This window comes from Miniopterus schreibersii (assembly GCF_964146895.1).
Source record: "Miniopterus schreibersii genome assembly, chromosome: 1".
Lineage (NCBI taxonomy): Eukaryota > Metazoa > Chordata > Mammalia > Chiroptera > Miniopteridae > Miniopterus > Miniopterus schreibersii.
The window spans coordinates 53,568,786-53,593,610 of NC_138101.1; the positions used below are offsets into that span (position 1 = coordinate 53,568,786).

General features: G+C 35.0%; 1 protein-coding gene across 1 annotated transcript in view; it reads left to right on the plus strand.

Moving 5' to 3' along the window:
* The first annotated feature begins 5,132 nt into the window (after positions 1-5,132).
* The window catches only part of MMRN1 (multimerin 1), a 47,509-nt gene continuing 27,816 nt past the window's right edge, over positions 5,133-24,825 (plus strand). The window contains exons 1-3 of the mRNA XM_081140602.1: positions 5,133-5,821; positions 16,214-16,333; positions 18,827-18,933. Coding sequence (XP_080996728.1) covers positions 5,238-5,821; positions 16,214-16,333; positions 18,827-18,933 — 811 coding nt within the window. The 5' untranslated portion in view covers positions 5,133-5,237. The remainder of the gene's footprint in view (positions 5,822-16,213; positions 16,334-18,826; positions 18,934-24,825) is intronic.

Genomic DNA, 24,825 nt, shown 5'->3' on the forward strand with positions numbered 1-24,825 from the left:
AATTTCTGGCTTCTTTGTTGGCCTTCTCTGACACTACCCTAGGGAAGGGATGAGGGTCAAGGAACCTTGTAAGGTGGGGAAAAGCTAAGCTCTTCTTACAGCCTTTGCTGGTAGACCACAGTTTTTTGCTTTTGGTGTTTTTTTGGAGGGGGAGGTTGGTGTTTTTCTGGGGGCTTGTTGTTAGGTGGACTAGAAAAGTTATTGTCTAAAAAGTTTCCTGTCTTTCTAAGCTGATCATTTTCTGGTCCTTGGCTTTTCTTGGGGCTCATATTGTTTGTATCATTGATGTTTCTAGTTTGCCAAATTCTCCAGTACTCAGTCTGGGAGATAGGAGGCAAAAAGAAAATCCAGAGGACTGAATGCTGTGTTTGTTCCTTGGACCTGCTAGCCAGCCTGCTTTCTTTTCTCCACCTTTCAGAGTCTTCTTATATTTGTTTTACAAATAATGTTCAGAACACTTAGTTAGATGCACTTGGCAGGAGGAATAAGAAAAAGAATGTCTATTCCTTAGCTCCAGAAGCAAAAGTCATAAATGATAATCACTCAATAGCCAGACATAAATTTTCATTAAGGAAATGAAAATACTGTTATTTCTAAAATGTTCAAAAGAAATTAGTCTTAAAAACTTTTAAAATTAGCTCTTTCATTTCAAGTGTATTTTTCTACTTAAAGCGAACATATAAAATAAGCAATAGAGTAGTTTTGCAACCTATCAATACAGACATTTTCTTATGAGGGATATTTGGTCATCTTTTATCAATGTGTTTGTTCTTTATATTCTTAATTATAAAGTAAAAAACTTAATGTTAGAACAAAATATGTTGTGGTGTTTTTCTGACAATTTAACATGCCTCTCTCACCTAATATTAAGAATTGTACTCATTATACTTTCATATTTTCTTTCCTACCACCCCACTCAGGCTGAAATTTTGTTCTTAATTTTAACCTTTTTGCATATTTTAGATTGTTCTGGAACTACTACTGCTTAATTATCTTTTATTACACAGTTCTGAGTCTTTGCTTTATGATTTTCATCGGTGATAGTTTCAAAATAAACTATCTCAAATTTATTTTGAAAACAGATGAAGTAGAACAGTGGGTTTTCTGAATTTTGTTTAGAAAGGACTTGCAAGAGGCAATCTGATTGAAAGTGCATTATTCTAAGAGACGTTTTAAGCTGTATTTATAGGGTCAGTACATATTTATTTAGATTGCTTTTTTTTTTCTTTTGTGTGTCTATGATTTTAAGAAATAGCTTGTCTTCCCTAACTCCCTGGCAGGTGCTATTACTGTATATAGAAGTCCATTCAGAGTTTCATCCATTCATTTATTTATTCAAAAAATATTTATTGGATGCCTACCACTGTTCTAGATGTTGACGATGTAGCAGTCTTCTGCTCCCATTGAGGTTCCAGTTTAGCAAGTGAAAGGAGTATGTTATCTGTGCTGTCAAGAATAAGGCAACACCATCCCTTACAATATTGCACAGGAATTGAAAATGCGCCCAACCAAAGAGAATAAACAAACAAAATACCTGAAAAGATTAAAGTCAAACTTATAAAAACACAAATCCTCCCCTCTAATTTCAAAAATTCAAACTAGTAGCAATCTTTATTTTATTAACAGCATCACAATATATTTTAGCTGTGAGATAAAAGCAAAAAATACATTAAAAACAGTTGAAAAAATACACTTAAAACAGTTTTTAGAATATTTTCTCTAAATTTAGATCTTTACTTTTTATTTTGGGGTGGGGGGCATTATTAAACGGTGGAAAGACTCAGAATGAGAGATAAATGTCTGTTTTATCAATTAACAGTGTGTTACCTTTGGAAGTTATTTAACTTCTTTAAGCTTACTTTTCTAACAGTAAAGTGAAAGTGGAACACTTACCTTGCATGATTGGGAGAGTTAAAAAATATGCCAAATTTATCTTACCTAGCAGATCATTTGGCTTATCAAAATCACATGTAAATCTGCTTCTTTCCTTCCCCCAGGCCTCTTACTGAATGCTTATGAATCTCTTTGTCCACATACAAATTTAACTGAGTTTTGATACCCTTCAACCACCATAAAATTGAAAAAAAGTTTAGAACTTCGTTTTGTACAATTATCCTTTGACAGTGTCAATTTATAGAGAAGGCCTCTAATAAAATCTTATTTTAAATGCTTGAACTTTTTAAAGAAAATATGAATTTCTTGTGTAAAAAAGAAAGAAGCTGCCAAATCATCTGATGAATCTAGTGGCAATTATTCCATACCCCCAACATTTTACAAAGAATAATAATTCTTGCAGCCATAAAATAACTTTAAATAACACTTAACACAATCTACAAACAATGAACCCTTCGATCTAAGATTCTCTTTTAACTCACATTTATATTTCGTTTCAACTTAGTAAACATTTTTGTTTTCTCTTGTGATTAGAAAATTAATTCCTATGTATTTTAAGGGAAGAAGAAAATAAACCTGCTATCTCACCACCTAGAGAGAACCCATTTTGCAATACGCTCCATCCTACGTTTGTGATACAATGAAAACTGACCAAAACCTCCTGATAGCACATAATATAATGAGTTTCACAGTTTCTTTTTTATAAAATTACTAAAGGTGGATAAATGGCAATAAGGTAAAACATAATTGAATACAAACAATCCAGTGGGCAATGGGTGCATAGCAGAATGGTGGAGTGCAAGGATACAAATCTCTGATGGCACAGTTCGACCCAAGCATAGCATTTACAGGAGCTAGAAGAATGGATTGAGTATCCCTTCTTCAGACTGTAACCCAGGGATATTATTTTTCTTAATTGTTATTTGATGAGGATTAATGAGTTTTACAAAGCAGAATTTAAGACTAGGCCTCTGACAGCATCTGGAGTACTGAGTTTGTGTCTTCAACTAAGAGATAACCCAGACACCTAAAACCAACTGTCGAATGAGCTGGGGATTCTCTGGGGAAGTGCAGCCGAGACGACTGAGTGGATTGATAATAAGATCCAGTACCTCTCCTTGTATGCTAGAATAAGGGTAACCAAAAGTCATTATGGGTCAATACCTTACAGGAGGCAAAAGAAATTACTTAGCTCAGGTCAGTTTTTATTGCCATTGAGAGCTACCTGTTATCAGTTGTAGATCCAATGAATGACCCTTTACCACTAAAGTTTACCTACCCTGAGCAGGGCTAAGTTTTTTTTCTTCAAAACATGTTTGTGCCATTATACCAGTTGCTTCTTAAACTTTCGGGATAGTTTATTCATCTACTGTTACTAAATCTAAGGAAATGGACTTAAAATTGTACACTATTAAATAGAAAATTTTTACTTGGGTTTTTCCAAATTACTGTTCTGCTCTAAGCTAAAGGCAGTTAGTTGCCTTTAACTTTTTCAGATAAAGAAGCTGTCATGTGTTTTTCTCAGCATTAAAAACCATCTTTGTGCTTTAAAAATTGTGCAATTTCTTTGCTCTTTTTAGTAACTAATTGCTGCCTGTATTGTCTGTGCTGGACATTTTTGCTCTTTTACTAAAGCGAGGTTTATGGGATTTTTCTGTGGTATATCTGAGAAGCAGATGCTTTGTACTCCATATCAAATTCATTTGAAGTTGCTGCTGATTAATGTGTCTTAGTTTAAATAATCTTACATTATATACTCTTTAATATGTCAAAAATGTACTCATAGAAATGAATGGCCAAGATTAAGGAGGAAAAAAAGTACTAAGACCCAGTAGTTACTAATTTACAGAAAAATAAGGCCTTATTGCAAATCCTGGTGTCCTGTATCCAGGATTAGGAACAAAAGTACATGTCTGCAAGTATACATAACCAAACAGGTAGTAGGTTTCACATTTTCCAACTCCGAAAGTAACCGTTACATGACTAAATATTTAGCAAGAGCCTGATGCCCCGCACAGAGGTTGACAGGAAGATTAATTACATAGGGACCTAGTTTTCAGATAACATATAATAGAACATGAGCAAATTGAAAGCCAAGAATATTCTTGCTTTCCTTTATAATCTCAGTACCTGAGAGAGTGACTTGCTGAAGCCAACTTAGGGTTTGGGTAATTATTGAATGAATGACCGAAAGAATGAACGAATGAATGAATGAATGAACTAATTTGTTATTTGTATGTCCAAAGGGTCTCTTGTGGATTTTTTTATGGGTGAGAGAGCTTAACTGAAGTCTGAGAATCAGAGATTTGCTAGAATAGTGAAATCATAAATCCCATAAAACATATCTACTAGAAAAGCAGCCATAGAAAAGCATTTGATCAATTTACTTCTCTATTACCTACAGCTAGTAGACTTTTGTACTACAGTAAAAGTACAAAAGCATTATATAGGATCCCATTTTAATGTATTTTCATGTGACTTCACTTTTTCTTCATACATTCCTTAGTGGTAAAATACTAATTATCCCCAACCACTAGAAGATCGGAATTAGAAAACAGAAGAAGTAAAATTCTGATTATTCATTTCATTAAATAATTCTGGTAAAAGTTCTGAGAGCAAAATTTAAAGTGTACTCCTTGTATGCCGGTATAATTCAATTATTTATATTTTTCTTTTTTATTACTTACAATTGAGCTTAACTTCAAGTGATGCTACAGCTGAAGAGTATTTATAAAAATGGGGTTTAATATTTTTTTAAAAGAACTCAACCTGTGATGTGTAGAGACCCTGCAAATGAGTTTTTGTTGATATGTGTATGCATGTAAGCACTTGAATAAAATGTGGCTCACTGGGTGGGGCGTAATGGAAAGGAATTGTCACAAGCTTTTCCCCCCTCAGTTCCCTTGTGTAGTAGAACAAGATGCTAAACTTTTCATTCAGTTCATCCAAACAAATTCCATCATCAACATGAAGTTCCTCTTCAAAATCAGCAACATATGACACATAAGTGTACCCAGTACCCAGAGAAGCAAAGTTACTTCATTTTTCCTCGTGGGCTCTCCTGATAACAGCTCCTGTGTTTTCCCATTTGCCCTTAGCCTCGTCAGAGACCCTGCGCCACTTCCATAGATCATCCCACCAGAGGTCACAGATCACCCCGAACCTACAGAAACAGGAAACCAGACTTCCTCAGGCCCCTTCAAAACACAGAAACCTGTTTCCTTTACACATCTCACATTGGCAAAGCTCTGGCTTAGCAGATTCAGTGTGGAAGCAGCTGCCGAAAAGGCCAGAAGGACTTAATCCTCAATTTCGGATGAGTTGCCTTCCTTCAAACCACTGAGATGAAGGGGGCAAGGCTGTTTGTTCTGCTCTCCAGTATATGGAGTGGGGGCCTTGGGCTTAACGACACCACGCAGACTTGGGCTGCATCCGAGGATGGCAGCTCCCAGAAGAATATGAGCTCTGCTTCGGTTCCTCTAAATAAAATACAAAGTCACCAAATGCTGCCAACCTCTCAGACCGTGCCAGCTGAGACGGCCCCTGAGGCCAGAACCTCCGAAGAGAGTCGCCTGAAGTCAGCACCGTCTCGCCCAGAGTCAGGCGCATCCCCTGCGGGTGTGAGACACCCAGGCCTCAGGTCCACGGAGGGGACAGAAGAAAGGGTGCTGCAGGTGCAAACCCTCGCCCCGCCGGCCAAGTCCAGCATCAAGGTTAGTCCCGGAGCAGAGCCCGTGGTCCTTTCCAACTCCACGCTGAAATTTCTGCAGAGCTTTGCCACAAAGTCGAATGAGCAAGTGACTTCTCTAAACGCAGTTGGCTCCGTGGGAAATCGATCACCCCGGGAAGCATATCTCGGCAGAGGGGACACCAGGGAAAGCCAGAGAACCAGCTACCAAAAGCCAAGCTTCGAGACAACTAGAGGGAAGTAAGAAACATTATTTTCTTCTTTTTCTCCCTAGCTATGGGGCCTGTAAGACGGCAAGCCAACAGTTAAGCTACCTCGCTCCCAGAAAATGATTTTGTGTTCCAGGTGAAATTGGACCATATTTCAGTTAGATAAGGCCAGTAAGATAACTGAGCGTTGCCTTATCTAACGGAGAACAGATGAACAAACAAAATGCAACAATCCCGTTTTAATTGAAGTTGTCCGAGTCACTTATAGAGGTGTTTTCACTTGGGATGGTTACTAACAAAGAATGTAACACCACAGTGGCTGTTAGTTTAGTTAACTCAATTCAAGGGCATGTTGGTTGTGCTCAGAATTACACCCACAGCATGAAAGAAAAAACTTCAATATAGTTGGGATGTGAACAGATTTAAAAATTGAGACAGCCTGGTGCTGTGGAAAGTATACAATTATCAAGATCAAACCAAGTAGCCCTGGGCTGCAATCCTGGCCCCAGCACTATCTAGATTCATAACTTTGAGCAAGTCCATTGATCTCCCTGAACCTCAGTTTCTTCATATGTAAAATACAGATACAGTATAAGGAGTACAAATGAAAAATATAACTTTTCATGCTTACCATGCAAGATTCGAATTAATGAACTATGTTTAGATGTGTGCTTCTCAGAGCAGGTGCTCAACAAATCCTACTTTACCATCACTGTTATATTCAGTTATGTCATCATGAATGTGATGAATAAATAAGCCAATTCTTCAAAGTGATTTAGATTTAAAATTAGAGCAAAGTCAGTTCGAATTGTTGAGTAAATTTACAAAACACAGCTTAAAAGAGTATCATTAAAGACTTTCAAAAGGACTTCCCCCAAACCTGTGAAAAATGCAGATCAATATTTTACTCATTTAATATTCAAAGTTATCTGTATGTTTGGAATACTAGAAGTTTAGTGATGTGAAACTAAACTTTCAAATACCTTTTGCCTATAATAAAATAATTTCAAGATACCAAATAATCTTTTAGGAGCTTAAGTGAGTTAAACACCTTACTAACTATAACACATATTCAAGCTAATAATAGTAGCTTATACCTGCTACATGGAAGACATTGTGTTCAAGCTGTAGTTGATATAAAGATGAGGAGACACTGGGAAAAATGCAAGCCACTAGATTCCCATTTATGTATTCTCTATTCATTCTATTTCAGAGATTACAGAAATTTTAAAAACACTTAATTAAATCTGATTTTAATTAAAAACTTAACTTGGTGGAATTTAGAACAATTCCAATTTACTGTGAAACAAATGCTACAAATTACAAAACGTTCAATTTGGGATAAATACATTTTGTCTATAACAGACATTTTAAGATATAAATTAAACTTTCTCATGTTTAGGGACAACAGAATTGATCTATTAAATAATAATAACAAATGCTACTTATTGAGGCCCTTTTCTAAGTCACTTACATGATCATTTCTATGAACCATATTTTGTTAATTTAATTTTTTAAACCAATTATATAGAACTCTCAGGCATTCACAGGAAATGATTGGAAACTTTTTAGAAATGGCGTCAGCAAGACATCATCTTGTGTGGCTCGGTGGTTGAACGTTGGCCCAGGAACGAAGAGGTCCACAGGTTCGATTCCCGGCCAGGGCACATGCCCGGGTTGCAGGCTCCATCTCAGCAGGGGGCGTGCAGGAGGCAGCCAGTGGATGTTTTTCTCTCATCAGTGTTTCTGTCTTTCTATCCCTCTCCCTTTCTCTCTCTCTAAAAAAAAAAATCAACAAAAAACCATATTTAACATATCATTTAAAATTTATATAGCCTATAGAAAATGGGATTCATTTCATAATTAGAACTAGTAATTCATCATTTAAATAATACTAGTTTTTAAGTAAATTCTAGTTGTTCAACCCAAGGGCCTCACTTCTGAAGCTTGTGGAAGGAACTCTTATTTATTTGATCACTCTTCGTACATCACCTATTATATGCTCAAAACTGTGCTGGTCTCTGGGGATACATGGAATTTTCAAAATAAGAATAATTCTTGCTTCCAAGGCATATGTCATATCAAAGGTAAGCACCAACATATGAATCAGATTTTTTAAAATTTAATATTTTTAGGAGGAAATAAATTATTAAAGGTATAACCTACTAAACAGAACTTTATTTCATGGATTTTCCCATGAAAATAATATTAAGTTATTTCTGGAGAAAAGTACCAACTGTCCATAGAACTTCTATAGGCTGAGGTACTGGAGAGTCTGAGGTTTGCTTTTGGTAATCCTTTCCATGGAGTACAAGACTTCTTGCTCATTAGGCCCTGCCTTAATAATAGTACTCCAGAAAACTTAAGTCTGCTTTTTATGGACACAGTATTGATGCAAGGATAAGGCCAAAAGGGGTCTTTCATATTGTCATTCAATTAGTAAGTAATAATAATTTAGGGCATTTGTTCTTAGGCCTGTACTGTTCTGAGTGAATATATATATACATATATATTTCAATCATTTAATCATGACTATAAATCCATGAAGAAGCTTCAGTTGTTACTTCTTTGCAGAGAGGTTAAGTAACTTGACTAAGGTCACTTACTTAGTACAGCTCAGGACAAGATTCAAACCCAGGCCGGCTGCCTTTAGAGACACAGCTCTCAATCCCTTTAGCAAGCACAGCCTACTATCCCAAGTGGAAAAATAAGATGACCACTCTATTTCCCTTCTTATGAGCCTTTGAGGCTATTCTTTGCCTCCAGAATAAAGTCCAGGTTCCTTACCCAGTCAATCATGCAATGCTATTCTTTTCTGGCTCCTGCCTAGCTCCCAGCCTCATCTTCTGTGTTTCTGGTCATTAAAATTTGTAGTTCTCTGCTCCACAATGTGCTATTTGTTCAACCTACCTTTGTTCCCTGTTTGGTCTTCCTCTCCCGTCACCTACTTCCTTTACACCTAAGAATAATACCTCCAGGAGCCTTCTCGGGCTAAGTTAGGTGACCCTTCTAACTGTTCATATAGCTCTTTTTAAATTCTTCTATCACTGCACTACAACAGTGTACTGTAATGAACCTGTGATCTCCTTGAGTACAGGGACATTTTTTCATTGCTAGCAAAGTCTCTGGCTTATAAGTACACAATAAATATTCAACAAACTGAATGTAAAATATTTATAGACCAATATGTGAATATAAAGAATAATCCTTCCCAAAGAAATATTCTTATTTCTCTATTAAAAATCCTGGTTGATTTGGGTTAACTAATTTGAGATAATTTGGGATTGAAAAAATAACTTAGATTTTTTTTTTCCTACTGCTTTTGGAATTTTATAGTGATTCTAAATAAAAGGAATACTTATGTTTATAGGGTTTTTTCTGGCATATTTTGTCTCATCCTATACTTTCTCTCATCTGAGCACTGCAGTAATCACTACTGGCTATACCAGAGCCGTGTGTGGTTTCCTGTCTAGCAGAGTGGGTGTTTGTCAGTGACCAAGCACATTGAAATAGCCTGCATAAAAAAGAAGAAATTAGGCTTAATGCATTTGTGTGTTGAGCAAGTATGTGCTGAGGACCTAATCTGTCCCCAGCACTGTGCTTGCCCTGCCCTCATGGATTCTGTAGACCAGTGGGAAGGGCATGGGGAGGAAAACAGTGAATCACAAATGTTGATGTTGCATTAAAATGGTTATAAACATTCTGAATGAAGCTCATGAGTATACAAGGGGGCGCCACTGGAGGTTAGTAAACCCTCCCTGAGAGGATAATAGGTGAAGTGAGGTATCGGTGCACATCAGCTGCTTACTTCACTTCTCCCACAACCACAACCTCTGCACACATGTACTTGAATTTGAATCTTCGCCATCTCCGTGAATGGCTAGTTTCATAACTAGAAACCTGGGATGTATTCTTGACATTTTTTTCCCCCTCTAGTCTTAAAAAAAATTCTTCTTGGTGCCCCCTCCAATATATTCCAGATTCCTCAGCTTTTCCCCACCTTCACTACACCATCTTATTTCTAGCCACTGTTATTTAACCACTAGTCTCCTACCTTGTCCACATGTTTCCACTCTTGCCTTCTGTAATTCATGCTCCACACAAGTAAGAGATCTTTTAATTTTTTTTATTGAATATATTTGACATATGACTTTGTTTAAATTTAAGGTGTTTAAACTTCTAAATAATTTTATTAATGCATTTCATTAGATGTAAGACTTCATCTATTGTGACACATTATATTACATACTAATAAAAAGAAAGTATGACATCAGTATTTCTTAGGATTTTTATTTTTTATTTATTTTACTTTATTATTATTTTTTTCAGTCCTCACCTGAGGATATTTTTTTCCATTGCTTTTCAGAGAGAATGGAAGGGAGAGAGAGAGAGAGAGAGAGAGAGAGGGAGAGAAACATTGATGTGAGAGAGACACATCGATTGGTTCGGTGCCTTTCGCATGAGCCTCAACTGGGGCAGGGATCGATCTTGCAACTGAGGTATATGCCCTTGGCCAGAATCGAACCTGAGACCTTCAGTCTGTGGGCCAACATTTTAACCACTGAGCCAAACTTGCTAGGGCTAGAATTTTTAGATTTACTTATCTCTTAGACTTAGGGATGTTTTTTACTATATATCACTTTTTTGCATATTTAAATGAAAATATAGATGAAACTGACCAATACTCACTGAAAAATACCATTGATTTCAAAATATATTCTGGATTTCAGAGATGTGTGTCTTAAAATCTGTGGAATTTTGTATTTTTTCACATGCTCAAAATTACTCAGTAGCTTTCTATTGCATTTAGAATAAAATGCTGAATTCTTACCGTGGCTCACAGGCCTTTCTTGACATGATGAGCTTGGCTATTTTTGTGATCTCATCTTCCATTACGATGCCTGCTCACTCCACTTGACCTCCTCCAGCCACACTGGCCTTCTTTCTGGTCACTGAACCTATCAAGTTAACATGCATCGTCAAGGAAATGTTCTGTTCACTCTTGCTAGAATGCTCCTCCTTTGGGAGCATTCGTTTAGAATGAGGACTCCTCTTCCTCATGAAACTATAACGTTAATGTCCCTCCTCAGAGACCTTCTCTGACTACTCAATGTAAAGTTGTCATCTTTATCTTATCACCTTTTTTTTTTATAGCACTTTTTGAAATAATTGGGTCTATTTATGTAGAGTTGTGTATTTCGTGTTTTTCAACAGAACATACATCCCATGAAAATAGGAACCTTGCCTTTCTTATTGACTATTCTATTCATTGCTTACAACAGTGCCAGGCACATAGTAAGAGCTCAACAAAACTCTATAGGTTGTGGCTCAGCTGTTGAGCATCGACCTAAGATCCAGGAGATCTCGGTTCGATTCCCGGTCAGGGCACATGCCCGGGTTGTGGGCTTGATCAGTGACTCTCTCATCATTGATGTTTCTGTCTCTCTCTCCCTCTCCTTTCCTCTCTCTGAAATCAATAAAGATATATTTAAAAAAACAAACAAACCACCAAAACTTTATAGGCTATGGATAGATTTGAAAATTTAGAGATCAACTAGAGATATAAATCTTGGAAATATAGAAATATGCACACTCTACTGAGGAGGTTTTATTGTGTGTGTTTTTTTCTTTTTTAATAAAAGAAAAGAGAGAGGCAAAAATCAGAGGTAGGCCAGAGGGTTTTTTCACTTCTTTATTTGTTGTTTTATTTTATTTTATTTTATATATAGACTGGTCATAAATATGGTAAAATGTTAATAAAGAGGGCCAGAAGGAAAATAAAAGTTCAATACAAAGCAACATAAATATTTTATTTGCTGAGTTTAATAACTTGGTTTCTTTTAGAATTTCATTTGTTAATTCTTTTTCTATAAGCTTCATATTTTGGTGTACGTACAAGTAGGCGGCTTAAGTTAAATGAATTCTAACCTCTAATATAATATGTAAAATTATAAGTTCTACAGGTCTTTTATTAGGCTACACATAGACATAAAAAATCTGATCAATAAAATTCACCTGTTGTCTAGGTCCGTTCAGGCTGCTGTAACAAAATAACACAGACTGAGTGGCTTAAGAAGAACAGAAATTTATTTCTCACAGTTCTGGAAGCTGGGAGTCTGAGATCAAGTTGCCGGCATTGTTGGGCGAGGGCCTTTCCCAGGTCCCAAGCTTTTCATTGTATCTTCATATGGTAGAAGAGGTGAGGGCTATCTTTAGGGCCTCTTTTATAAGGGCATGAATCCCATCATGAGGGAGTGCCCTGATGACCTAGTCATCTCCCAAGCCCCCACTTCTAGATACTATCATATTGGGCATTTAAATTTCAACATATGAATTTGGGGAGACACAAATATTCAATTTATAGCATATGTAATTTGCAAAGTTATTGTCAGGACTACTAGCATCCAAAGGGGATTATTCTCATATGCTATAAAAAGAAAACCATACCATTATATTAAAGAGTATTTTTTCTTTTATCCTTAGAAAATAAATGCATCTACTGTATTACCACCAGTGAAAACTAATACTAAATAGAATGTAAGCTGCATCTTAATTTTTTCTCATTGTTCGCTCTTATTTTATTCCTTTTACATTTCTCTTCAGTAAGTTACTACTGAATATATAAGTTCATATTGTTTTATAGATGCTAGAATTTAACGAGCCTTTAGTCCAGGTGATTAAATGAGAAATTTTTGTATTTCCACACCTTCTGTTTTTTAATATGAAAGGGTTATTTTTAAAAATTTCTTATTTAGAGGCAAATGCTGAAAGAGTCCATTTTCAGGAACAACTGGCTTATGTTTAGAATTAAGCATCACAGTTTCTAGTTAGCCGGCCTTTCTTGAGGCTTCGGGGTCTGCACACTAGGAAAGCCTGACACCTGCTGGAACTGAAGCAGCTTGCATTGTCTCTGAATATGTGAGGTTACAGTGTGGGGAAAAGAAACAAAAAAAGGAAATTGGTAAAATAAAACAAATGTGTGGAAAATGGTTGTTTTAAAGTAACTTTAAAAATTGTTACTTATAAATATGTTATACATATCTAATTCTGTGTACCTTTTAAAATGTACTATTATTGGCTTTAAAACTTGGAAAATAGGTTGGATCCCAAAAGCAAACTCCATGTGTCTCCTGGGATGGGGACACTTTCAGCTAATTTTCCTAAAATTTTACACGAAGAATACGGTATATACACAATAACTTGTGACTCTGAGGCACGGTACAGTCATCTATCATCAAAAACTCAATTACATTCACCATACTGTGCCCACTATGGAAGGCGAATTAATGATGTCTGACAAAAGACTTTAACTGCAGAAGTCAATATATAAAAAGGGGCTTATTCTTAAAACCTTAATTAACCAGAAAATTAAAGTATCAAAAATTCCCCATGCTCTGAGCTTTGCATGATTGCCTTTCAAAATATGTTTCAAATATTTATTTACATGATTCTTGTGTAAAACTAATTTGTTTCAAATATTTATTTACACAATTTAGTGTCAATATTATTTTTAGAGTAAATAGACTTTTGAAAAAGATGGATTGTATAAAAGTACTTACACTAAAATAAAATGAATTAAAAACATGAATAGTTTGTATTTGAAAAAAGTTATTTTTCTTAAGGAGGTAAATATCAGGATGAACTTATCTTTTAGACTGTTAGACAAAAATAAATATAAAAGTCTAATTATTTACGTGTGGTTTGCATAATAAGAATCTTTTCACTAAATCTAAATACCTATTTCTGATTTTTATTATTTCTTCTTTCATAAGGTGTATATTTTCTCTAGACTAGTTTATCATTTATGAGTTGAACTATATGTAAGTTCTAGTCTCTCATAATTTGATACAGGTCACTCCTTTTTAGTCTAATTGAAATTCTTATAAAATAAAGATTTTATAACATTTGGGAAGTATTTATGTTCATAACTTCTTAAGACTATAGAGATATTTTGAGAGCTAAACTTCATTATAAGAATTAAATATAAATGATATTAATAATCCTGTGTAATGGTTTTCTGGAAATTGTTATTGAACTGATATATGAGCAATTATAGTTAAGATGAATTCATCAGGTCATGAAAGAAGTCAAAACGGAGCCATGTCTCTACTTGCTATGAGGCAAAAAATTGGAAATATATAAATATATAGACCTATAGATATCTATTCTTTTCATTAAAAATCCTACTGAACTCTGAATTTTTAATCATTATTGGCAACAGCAAGTGTTTTATATATATTTTATTAGCTCATTTAGTCTCACAATAATCCTGTGAGATACATAATATAATATTTATTGTATAGGTGAGGAAGACACATTTAACATACAAACTAATGGCTAATAAATTGTAGAATCAAGATATAAAAGCACACAGTCTGACTCCAACATCAAGTCAACAGCTGTGCTGCATGCTTCTCTAAAGTCAAGGAAATGTTTTCTTTATTTTGTTTCACTAATTTAGTTATCCCCAACCCTGCTCCTCTCCTTCTGCTTAATTTGACAATAGGGAAAAAATTTTTAAACATCTACACAGAATCTTTTCTTCATTTGCCTCCATGTGTGGAGTAAAAAGAGAGTGAAAATCTTGTTCAATAGTTGGTCCTTCATCATAGAAGTGACCTTCTAAATCTGACTTATATTATGGATGCTAATCCCTTTCATCTGTGCCAAATATCTTCTCCAGTTCGGTGGCCTTTCTTTTAAAATTATTCCTGGTGCCTTCACATAAAAAAAATTCTTAAACTTTATTTATTCAAGTATTTTAGTTACTATATAGACTGAGGAATTGCAGGGGTGGGTGGGAGTGTGTGGGGAGAGATTAACCAAGAAATTTATACGCATTATGCATAACCCGTGGACACAGATAATAGTGTGGTGAAGGCCTGGGGTCAGGGGACAGGTGCAGGGTGGAAGGAGTCAATGGGGGAAAAAGGAGACATCTGTAATACTTTAAACAATAAAGATAAATTTAAAAAAATAAACATGTGACCCATCACCAAAAAAAGAAGAAAAAAACCCACAATTGATGTTTTTGTAAATTGGATTTATATCTTGCAACTTTGCTAAATTCACTTATTACCTCCAATAGTTTTCTTTGTAGATTATGACCTTGCTCATAAAACTCTTGTTTTCTATAAATATACATAATCTTGCCTCTTAACTTCCAGTTTATATGACTTTATTTCTCTTTCTTGCCTTATTACATTGACATGGTAATCCCAGGTTATACAAATATATATATACCTGGGCTTTCTTCTAAGAGCTTTACAGTTTTAGCTCTTACTTGTAAGTCTTTGATTTATTTTTGAGTTAATTTTTATATCTGGTATGAGATAGATTAAATGTAGAGTTCAGATCATGCATGTGTGCCCCTTTCTCTCAAGAATCATATCACTGCATTGTCTGTTGTCCAAATCTGAAAACTATTGCTTTATATATCTTGTCCAGCTTTATAGTTCTTACTAAAAACCTATATAGATTTACCAGGTAGATCTGGGGCTTTGTTATAGCCAGAGCCAGAAATTTCTGGAATTTATGTTTTTAGTTTATTCCATAAAAATTTGTAGAATAAGCTTATTAAACTTGTATCAAACTGAGATTTGATTAAAAGTGCATTGAATCTATAGAGTAAATTGAGGAGAATTGATATCTTTACCTTGGCTGTTCCCATCAATGACCATAAGGTATTGGATTTTTTTTTTTTTTCAGGCTTTTCAATAAAGCTTAAAATTTTCATATATTAAATCTCATGCTTTTTTGTTGGATTTAACAAGATAATATTATTATTTTTGCTATTGTAAACAGTATTTTTTTAATTTGTTATTGGTACATTGAACTGTAACTGATCTTAAAGATGTGGCTAAACTTTTTATTAATTATTAAGTGTTATAGTGATCTTACCTACATTGCTGAACTCTCTTGTTAATTAGAATTATTTGCATCTAGACTATTTCATTTTTTTCTTTATTCATAGTCATTATCTGCTGCTAAAAAGAGTATTTTTTTCCCTCTTTTTGATCCTTACACCATTTATTTCTTTACTTCTGTCTTACTGCACATTATGTAGAGGTAATGAACGTAAATCTGAATCTCCAGTCTCAGCCCTAATATTGGTATTTGCCATAAGGGCAATCTTGGATTTTGACTTAGCTTATAGCTAAACAACACAGGTTCTGGTTTTATTTCTGATTTATTCTTAATTTCTTTTGATCTCCCAGTGTTCCTTTACTTTCCATGAGTACAGCAATGCAATAACAAATGCGTTTTTCTCTCATCTCTAGATGTTCTAAAGCTAGATATCAATATTTCAAAGTATCTGATCTCCAGTACTGGCAGTAACAGGCATAGTTCTATGAAAATAATTTTGATAAAAAGAATTCTTGGACAATGATTTTTTTCCTAACAAGAATCATCTCTTCCTTAGGAACTGGTGTGCGTATGTACATACCAGATTATCTCCCACAATGATACTGTACAACCAAGCCACTTATGTTCCCAGTGGGAGAGCGCCTTGTGGCTGGAACAGCGGGTTCTGTTCTCAGAGGTATGTAATGGTTCTTGAAAATAGTAATTTCTTCCATCAAAATCATATATGGCCTGGAATATATAGAGAAAGTTAATTATCCCAGATACATATGTAAAGTAGGGTCATCACGTTAAACTAGATGTATGATCTTGAGTAAGTAAAATGTAGATACTAATAATACTTTGCCTCATATGGGTGTTTTTAGAACATGTAAGATAATGCAGTGAAATACTTGACACTAGTACCTGGTACTTTGTAAGTCTTCAATAAATGTTAATTCTCATGCTTGTTTCTATTTTTACTACAACTATTATGTGTATTCTGTAACCTTATCAATAACCCCGTCCTTTATTTCCTTATGAAATTCACACACAGCTTTAAAGGTTTATTGATAATTTTTCATTCTAGGTTAGAGAGAAGTCCACCAAGTGCAGTTATGCACAGTAAAGCAGCTACCTGGGGCCCTCCTTTTTGTGTCTATTTTCATGACTCATGTTATTTAGTTTTCACTTTTAAAAAATCTATGTAATTGTCCTAATATGTGGAGCTGAGTAACTGATAAATTCTCTGAATTCATACACAGGAGCTTAGCTGGGTGTATTTCAAAAGAACCTGCAATAAAAACTAAAATTGTTATTCAGGTCATGATGGTTAATGTTATGCAAATTGTCATACAAATAACTCGGGCAGTGAATCTGACACATCAGCAATCTGGAACAGCGCGCAGTAAGAATACATAAAATCAAGGTGTTTCTTAGTCCCTGGAGGAATCGCCACAGTTCATGGTCCAGAGAGCTAAGCACATCTTAGGGATTTGGGGGAGCTGAGCTCCAGTTCTGCTTTCAGCATTTACTCCCTTTGTGACAATTTCCTTGTCAACATGAGATACAAAGAATGCCTGGTTAATTCTTTAGTAATGAAAATATTACCCCAGAAACCTGTATCATATTGCCCTTTTGAGTTCAAGGTTTGTTTGTTTTTTATCTCTTTAAACAAACCAGAAATATGTATCTTTATTTGCATCTCTTATCTTTCTCTACCTTTGACTGGGTCTCTCCATTTACTCACTATTTCAGTATGTAGGCAATGGTTGTCCCTTTCTTGTTCATTGTGTCCGAGCAACATACAGCAGAAACCCAGTTTGCCAAAGCGGGGAACATAGACTCCGAGAACAACGCAGTTAACTGCCTGAGTTCCCTCCCACAAACCCGAAAGAGTCTTTTCCCCAACTGCCTGACTTCCTATTTAGCTTTAGCTGCTGGACTGGAGGTGATATTTCACTGGGCAGAGTTATTTACTGAATATAATTTACTGAAATAAGCAGAGATAGATAATTAGCCTACTTTTAGAGATGGAAGGAATCTTAAAGCTCATCTTAAAATTGAGGAATGACCTCACACATTTTGAATTACTCATCAAGTTACAGCAGAAACTAAAACCCAAGTCTCCTGAAGCAAAGCCCAGTCTGTTGTAATGCATTTGCTCCACATAACAAAGGCTTTATTGATGAACTTGACTGCAGTGTCTCCAAGATGTTGTATCTCACAAACTCTAGCTCGTGCTGGGGAGCTCACCCACACAGCGTGGGCTGAGACTCTAGCTCGATCACTTTCAGATGGGAGACTCTGAGCAAATTATTTCATCCTGTTCCTCAGGTCTTCATTAGCAAAGCAGGATAATAATAATAATACTTTCTTTATAACTCTATGAGAATTAAAATAATATGCCCATTTCATAGACCCATTTGATAAATGTTAGCTAAATATTGAAGATATAGGGATAAAAACAATACGACCAAGTTGTATTTGTGATTTGCACTTATACACATAGAGCTTGCAATTGAGTATCATTCGCTATTTATGTTGATTATTGAAATATTATAGTTTCTTGATTTTCCTTTCATGGTTTCTTCTCAGAAATATTTCCTCATGTTAGATATCTCTCTCTCTCAGAGGAAAATACTATGTGAAAGAAATAATATATAGTATTATTAGAAACCTTGAGAAATGAGAAAGTTCAGGTTGAAAATCATAGTGGTTATCATAATCTCAATTAGATCACTAATTTGTTGTAAGTTGTTTGATATTGTTCAGGAGTAAAAAGGATCCTTTTAACTATAACAATATAAGAAATAATGACAATTAAAATAAAACAAATTATCCCTATAAACTATTTAAAAATTGGAATTAAAATAACTTTTAACATTGATTTAGTGAAAAGCATTATGAAAAGAAAAGCTATAGTGTTTTTAGAAATGTAATGATAGATATAAATTTAAAATAGCAAATAGTATGACCTTTAGTACAGTTTGTAATATGTTTAAAGAAATCTAAGTTTGACAATAATATTAATAATAAATATAATACTAATACTAATGATAATAACAGATAACACTTACTGAATGCTTATTATATGTCAGAAATCATCCCGAACACTTTACATTGATTATTCCAACTGATACTTTCATGTGAGACAAAATAATCCATTTCCTGCCGTTGCTCTCCTCCCTAGACCTCAGAGGACAGCAAAGCCTGTCTACAGGATGCAACATAAAATTGTTACCTCATTGGAATGGAAGTGCTGTCCTGGATTCAGTGGAGCAAAATGTGAGCTAAAAGGTACAGTCTATTACTAATTTTGTAATAACAATTAGAAGCATAAAACTTCTGAAGGATAAGCAACTGATTCCAGTAAAGAAAAGAGTTGCATTTTCCCTTTTGAACCAGTTAGTTAACATGTAACCAAACTATTAGGACTGTCAGCTTTCAGAGCTCCCTAACTTAGTAACTATTATAGTACCCTAAAATCTCATAAGCTGTCTTTTAAATTCTCCTCTCATTTTTATGTTGGTTTTACATGACGAGTAAATGGAGATCTGATTAAATAGCTTCCTTTTTTCTTAACTATGTGCATGCCTTATTAAAGTACCAGAAATCCCAATTTTTAAATACATCATCATTAGACGTGACCCTATGTAAAAACAAACAAACAAAAAACTACTCTGTATTTTCCTTCCAGTTCAATTATTTGAAATAATACTGTGTTTATAAATGAAATTCAGTTTTAAAGAATACATACAAATATGGCATGAATTATTCTGCTTTTTTAAAAATCCTAATGGAGCCATTTTTCCAACTGAGATTTTAAGGGTTTTCTGGTGGCAGGGCTGATCAAACACACGGTAACCTGCTGTGGCCTAACATCTACGTGACTATTATTTTGCTTATGGCTTTAAACAGGTTTCCTTTGAAAAATATGTACGGCATCAACATACATATTTTAAATGAATGTTACAAGAAAGGCTATTAGCAGTGGTGAGGAATTCAATCAGCAGTGTCAGAGTCTGTGATTAAAAATTAATGTAAGTGTGGAGAAACCATTATGATTCATATTTAAAAAAAAGAAAGTTGCAATAAAAAAGCTATAGGAACCCTGAAATTTAGTTAGGGGTATTACATATGGTTCTTCTAGCCCAATTCAATGAGCATCTACAGGTAAATTGCACAGTTATGCTATTTGTTCTCGGTCTAGCCTGACTTTCAGAGATGTTAAAAAAAATTAATACATTTTCAGAGTGTAGCATAAATATGTGCTTCATTTATAATCAGGTAAAATAAACTTTTAAACAAAATATCTATACTAAAAATATTTGGAAACAAGATAATTTAGGATATTCTTTAAAAATTCAAGTATGATACTGCTTTCAAAGGACTTTGGACTACCATGAGGTGCACAAATATGCTCACAGTGGTAAAACATATTTGTTTATAGTTCTGCATTTGGCAGATGGCGACAGTTCTGGGCAGTATTTAGAATTATATTTCTAAAGCCTGGTTAGTTTTTATATTTTTCTTCTGTGAAGAAGGATTTGTTAGGAATATTAATTCTATTATTATTTCTTAAAGACTCAAGTGTTTGTTCACAGAATACATTTCTAGAAATTTAAAATGTCGTTACACATCCTATTGCACATAAGGGGCTGAATGTAGATTTGTGGAAGGAAGCAAAGTCTGTACAATAGAGAATGTCATGGGCTCCAGCTGATAAGCACTGCTGTTGTATCAGGCTTTTTTGTTGTTGTTTTAAACTTATCTTTATTGTTGAAAGAATTACAGATGCCTCCTTTTTCCCCCATTGACCCCTTCCACCCTGCACTCACCCCCCACCCCAGGCTTTCCCCACACTGTGGTCTGTGTCCATGGGTTATGCATATGTGCATATAAATTCTTGGTTAATCTGTCCCCACCCACCCACTCACCCCCCGCCTTCCCTCTGAGATTTGTCAGTCTCTTCCATGCTTCTATGTCACTATTTTGTTCATCAGTTTATTTTGTTCTTTAGATTCCATATAAGTGAGATCATGTGATGTTTGTCTTTCTCTGCCTGGCTTATTCTGCTTAGCATAATATTCTCCAGGTCCATCCATGCTGTCTCAAAGGGTAAGAGAGCCATCTTCTTTACAGCTGCATAGTATTCCATGGTGTTAATGTCCCACAGCTTTTTTATCCACTCATCTGCTGATGGGAACAGGGCTGCTCAATGTTGCTAATCATCCGAGAGATGCAAATTAAAACCACAATGAGGTATCACTTCCTACCTGTCAGAATGGCTCCATCAACAAATCAACAAATGACACGTGCTGGCGAGGGTGTGGAGAAAGGGGAGCCTTAGTACACTGCTGGTAGGAATATAGACTGGTGCAGCCACTATGGAAAACAGAGTGGAGTTTCCTCAAAAAATTTAAAATGGAGCTGCCTTTTGACCCAGTGTTCCCACTTCTAGGAATATATCCTAAGAGTCCTGAAACACCATTCAGGCTTTGTTTTTTTGATGCCTACTGCAGTTAACCCTTAAACAATGCAGGGGTTAGGGGAGCTAATATCTTGCACAGTAAAAAATCCACATATAACTTTTGACTCCCATGGGTGATTGGTGACAGGACTCCCCAGAGATACACAAATCCACAGATGCTCAAGTTCCTGATATAAAATGGAGTCTTACAATGCATACAGTAGGCCCTCAGCATCTGTGGATTCCAAACCACCAATAGAAAATACTGTTTTCCATCTGGGTTGGTTGACTCTGTGGATGCAAAACCCTGGATACAGAGGGCTGGTTGCATATTTATTGAAAAAAATTCACTTATGAGTGGACCCACGCGGTTCAAGCCCATGTTGTGCAAGGGTCAACTCTAATCTGTTATTAATACACCAGGGAGGGAAAACAAACCATAGAATTTCATCATTATAAATGTACACACAAGAAACAAGACTAGTTGATGGTTTTTAATATCTATTATATACTGTCATTCCCTTTTTCTCAGAGAATTATATGAAATATTTAAATTAAATTCAAATAGCTTAGTTTTGAATGTTTAATGACACCTTGTATTCTAAGTGGAAGCAACTTGTGGATATTTTTAACACAAGGTTTATAAATTGTTTCCATAAATCCTCATTAACAAAAATGTCTCAGAACCATTTTGACTATGACCCTCTGTCACAATACTATAATTAGAATTTCTCACAATGGAGGTGTCTGCTGATTAAGCTGCTGTGGAAAGGTCTTCTTTCTATTGAAATCTATAACAGGAATAATTTTCTGATGGCAGACATTCCCATTGTGTGATATTGTCATACAATTAATTCTACTATCACTGCAATTCCAAAAGAACCTGCTGTTGCTCCCTACAATATTCTGACCATCCTACTCTTTAGTTTTATTGCAGTATAAGCTTCTGAATTTTTTATTAGTGCAACTGATGCACTGGTAGTAACAAGAACTACTGTGTCCCTTCGTCCCTTCAACCATTCTTTATCATCTCATCTATTCTGGGGTGATTTTTTGTGTGTGTGCACATTTTCCCTAATTCCTACCCAATTACATGTCAAGTTCCTCCCTCTTTTTTCTTTTTTTTTTTTATCACACTTTATATATGTGCAACAGTCTTTTATGCTTATATAGGAGAAAAAATTGTCAGGTTTCCTTTGACAACACTCTCCATGCCGCCTCATATGACAAGCCACCCCAAATAAGGCAAGCATAATCAGTGTGGCCGTCCACTCTTTAAACCTCCTCAGAGCCCTCAAGGGTTTGGAATAACCTGGTGGTATGACACCGTGGTAATTACTTCAGGGCCAGTCCTTCACATTAGGAGATTATTGTATTCAAGGAAATTTGTAAAATACTGCAAAAATCTCTCAAGTTCTTGCTTCCCCAACAAGTTTCCTCCTTACAAGCAAACTAAATTCTATAAAACAGAAATCATAGTTTTCTTTAAATTTATATTGCAGTAGGAAGACCTTTTTAATTACGTAAAGAGATTAATAGATCAGGAATAAATTTGAGCTACTAGCAACTACACTCTTTTACTTTTCCTCCCCCAGTTGGTACCCCTCTGTCTTTTTCTTTCTCCCTCTGTCTCTATAGATCCATCCCCAACCCGTTAGGAAGGAAAGTCATGATTCAAAGTCCTGGGGCAACCGGTCCTCTGTCTTATTCTACAACATGCTATTTCTATTACTGAGCCTCCACACATGTTCTTTTTGCTGCAACTCAGATAGTCGAAATTCTGGTAATAAGTTTTAGATTAGCTTATTTAAGTATTAGTCATGTTTTCAAGAGGAAACCAATTTTTAAAAAGTCTAAGTGAATAGAACTTTGTTGAAAAAAAAGGAGGAGCGTCAGATCTAATGACACTATAATAGTTTTGATGTATTTTACATTTGTTATACCTTTTTAAGGGTCAAATAGTTTGTTTTCAGAAAGGGATCTAATTTTGTAATATGATATCTGAGATTTTTTTTGAAATGTCACTAACAACATACTTTTTAAGCCAATTTTATAAAATTTGCAATAATGTGTTTTTCCAGTAGATGTCTCTAAAATGTTCCAAAGTGGAACAGGGAAATTGTGGCTTTCTCTAATGACACAAAGAACAGAAATTTAAGTTCAAATAATATTAGATTAGAGAGGAGAAAAGAACAACTCCTTTGCAAATATGTTAAAAAATATTTAGTCATTTCCCCTTTATAGGAAAAAGGTTAAAAAAAGAAAAAAGCTATTTAATGAAACTATGCTTGTATAAATCTATCACAGATATTCTGAATGCTGAAAACATATAATCATGCAGTTATTGGAATAAAGTGATTCCTACCTTATGTTATGAATATGTGGAAATATTTCATTTATCAAATACTAAAAAATAATTCAATAAATTATATAAGAGCTAGTGTAACTAACATTTTTTCAAATGGGGCTTCTCCAATAAGGTTATTTAAAAATATGACTTCAATTAATATGAAATAAAAATTTTAATCTTTAAAACAGAAAAAAAATCCCTCTGTTTCTTTTATGTTTGCATATCTAATTCTTCCAAGTAGTGACCCAATGCTTTTCTCTTTGAGAAAGAGCATTACCTCCTGCAAACAGGAGCAACCTCCTGTATTGTTCACTACAATTATGATACATTTTGTCAAAAAACACCTTGTACCTTAAGTCTTTCTTGCTCCAAATTGCCTTATTCGATTTAACTACTAAATCTCAGTAAATCTTTATATAGGTACTGACCTCCACCAAGCAGTCATTCACTGAATATTGCAGGATCAGCTGGACACCGTTCTTGTCAAGCCACACAGGAAGGTTTCTGGTCCTAAGGGCGAGAGAGCAAGCTTCTTCATTGCTGAGCTGCCATTAATGACTTCCTCCATGTGTCTCAAAGGCCTGAAAGAAAAAAAGAAAATTCACAAATAGCATTTGTCTAATTTAAAAAGAGAAGAAAAAAAAGAAAATATACTTCATAAGGAAGCTGTTGCTCTTGACACTTGCCAACCTTGCTTTCTTCTCTAAGTCCTTTGTCCATCAAGGCCAGAGTTTACAGTGCAAGGAAAAAAAGAGTAATTATGTTGGGAGAAGAGAAGACAGGAATCCAATTTTTTAAATATATTGAATTTTTAAAAAATCTGAAGTGCATAAATAAATGCTTTTTTGTCTCAGTTTCTATCTCGTACAGAAGATCCAGAAAAAAACAGACTTAGAAATCTATGCTCTATGGGACAAAGCAAAGGTCTATGTGTAAGTGCAAGATAAGATAGATTGCCTGGAAAACCTAAGATCTGTGGCAGTCCTTGTGGTAGAGAATACATATGGGAAGACAGAAAGATTGCTCAATGGAAAAAATAAAAGAGCATCGATCAGCCAGGAAGTTTATCACAGGAGAGTAACTGACTCCACTGTTAGAGATTCTATCAGCACTTCTCCACCAGCTAAATCCTGTGCAATAAATTGGGATGAATGCAAGTATTGAACTCCAGTCAACAAACAGAGCTAGAAAAAGATAACTTAAACTATTGAGTTTGTTAAACAGGCTTTTAAAGGGTTTAACAGACTTGGCAGGGACCCCATCCAATGAATTCCAGAGAAAAGAGGTTCATAGGGCAATTGAATCCTAAACGTCTTTGTGGGATGCTTACTAGTTGTTGTTTTTTTAACGTAAGAGTACAATTTTCTCA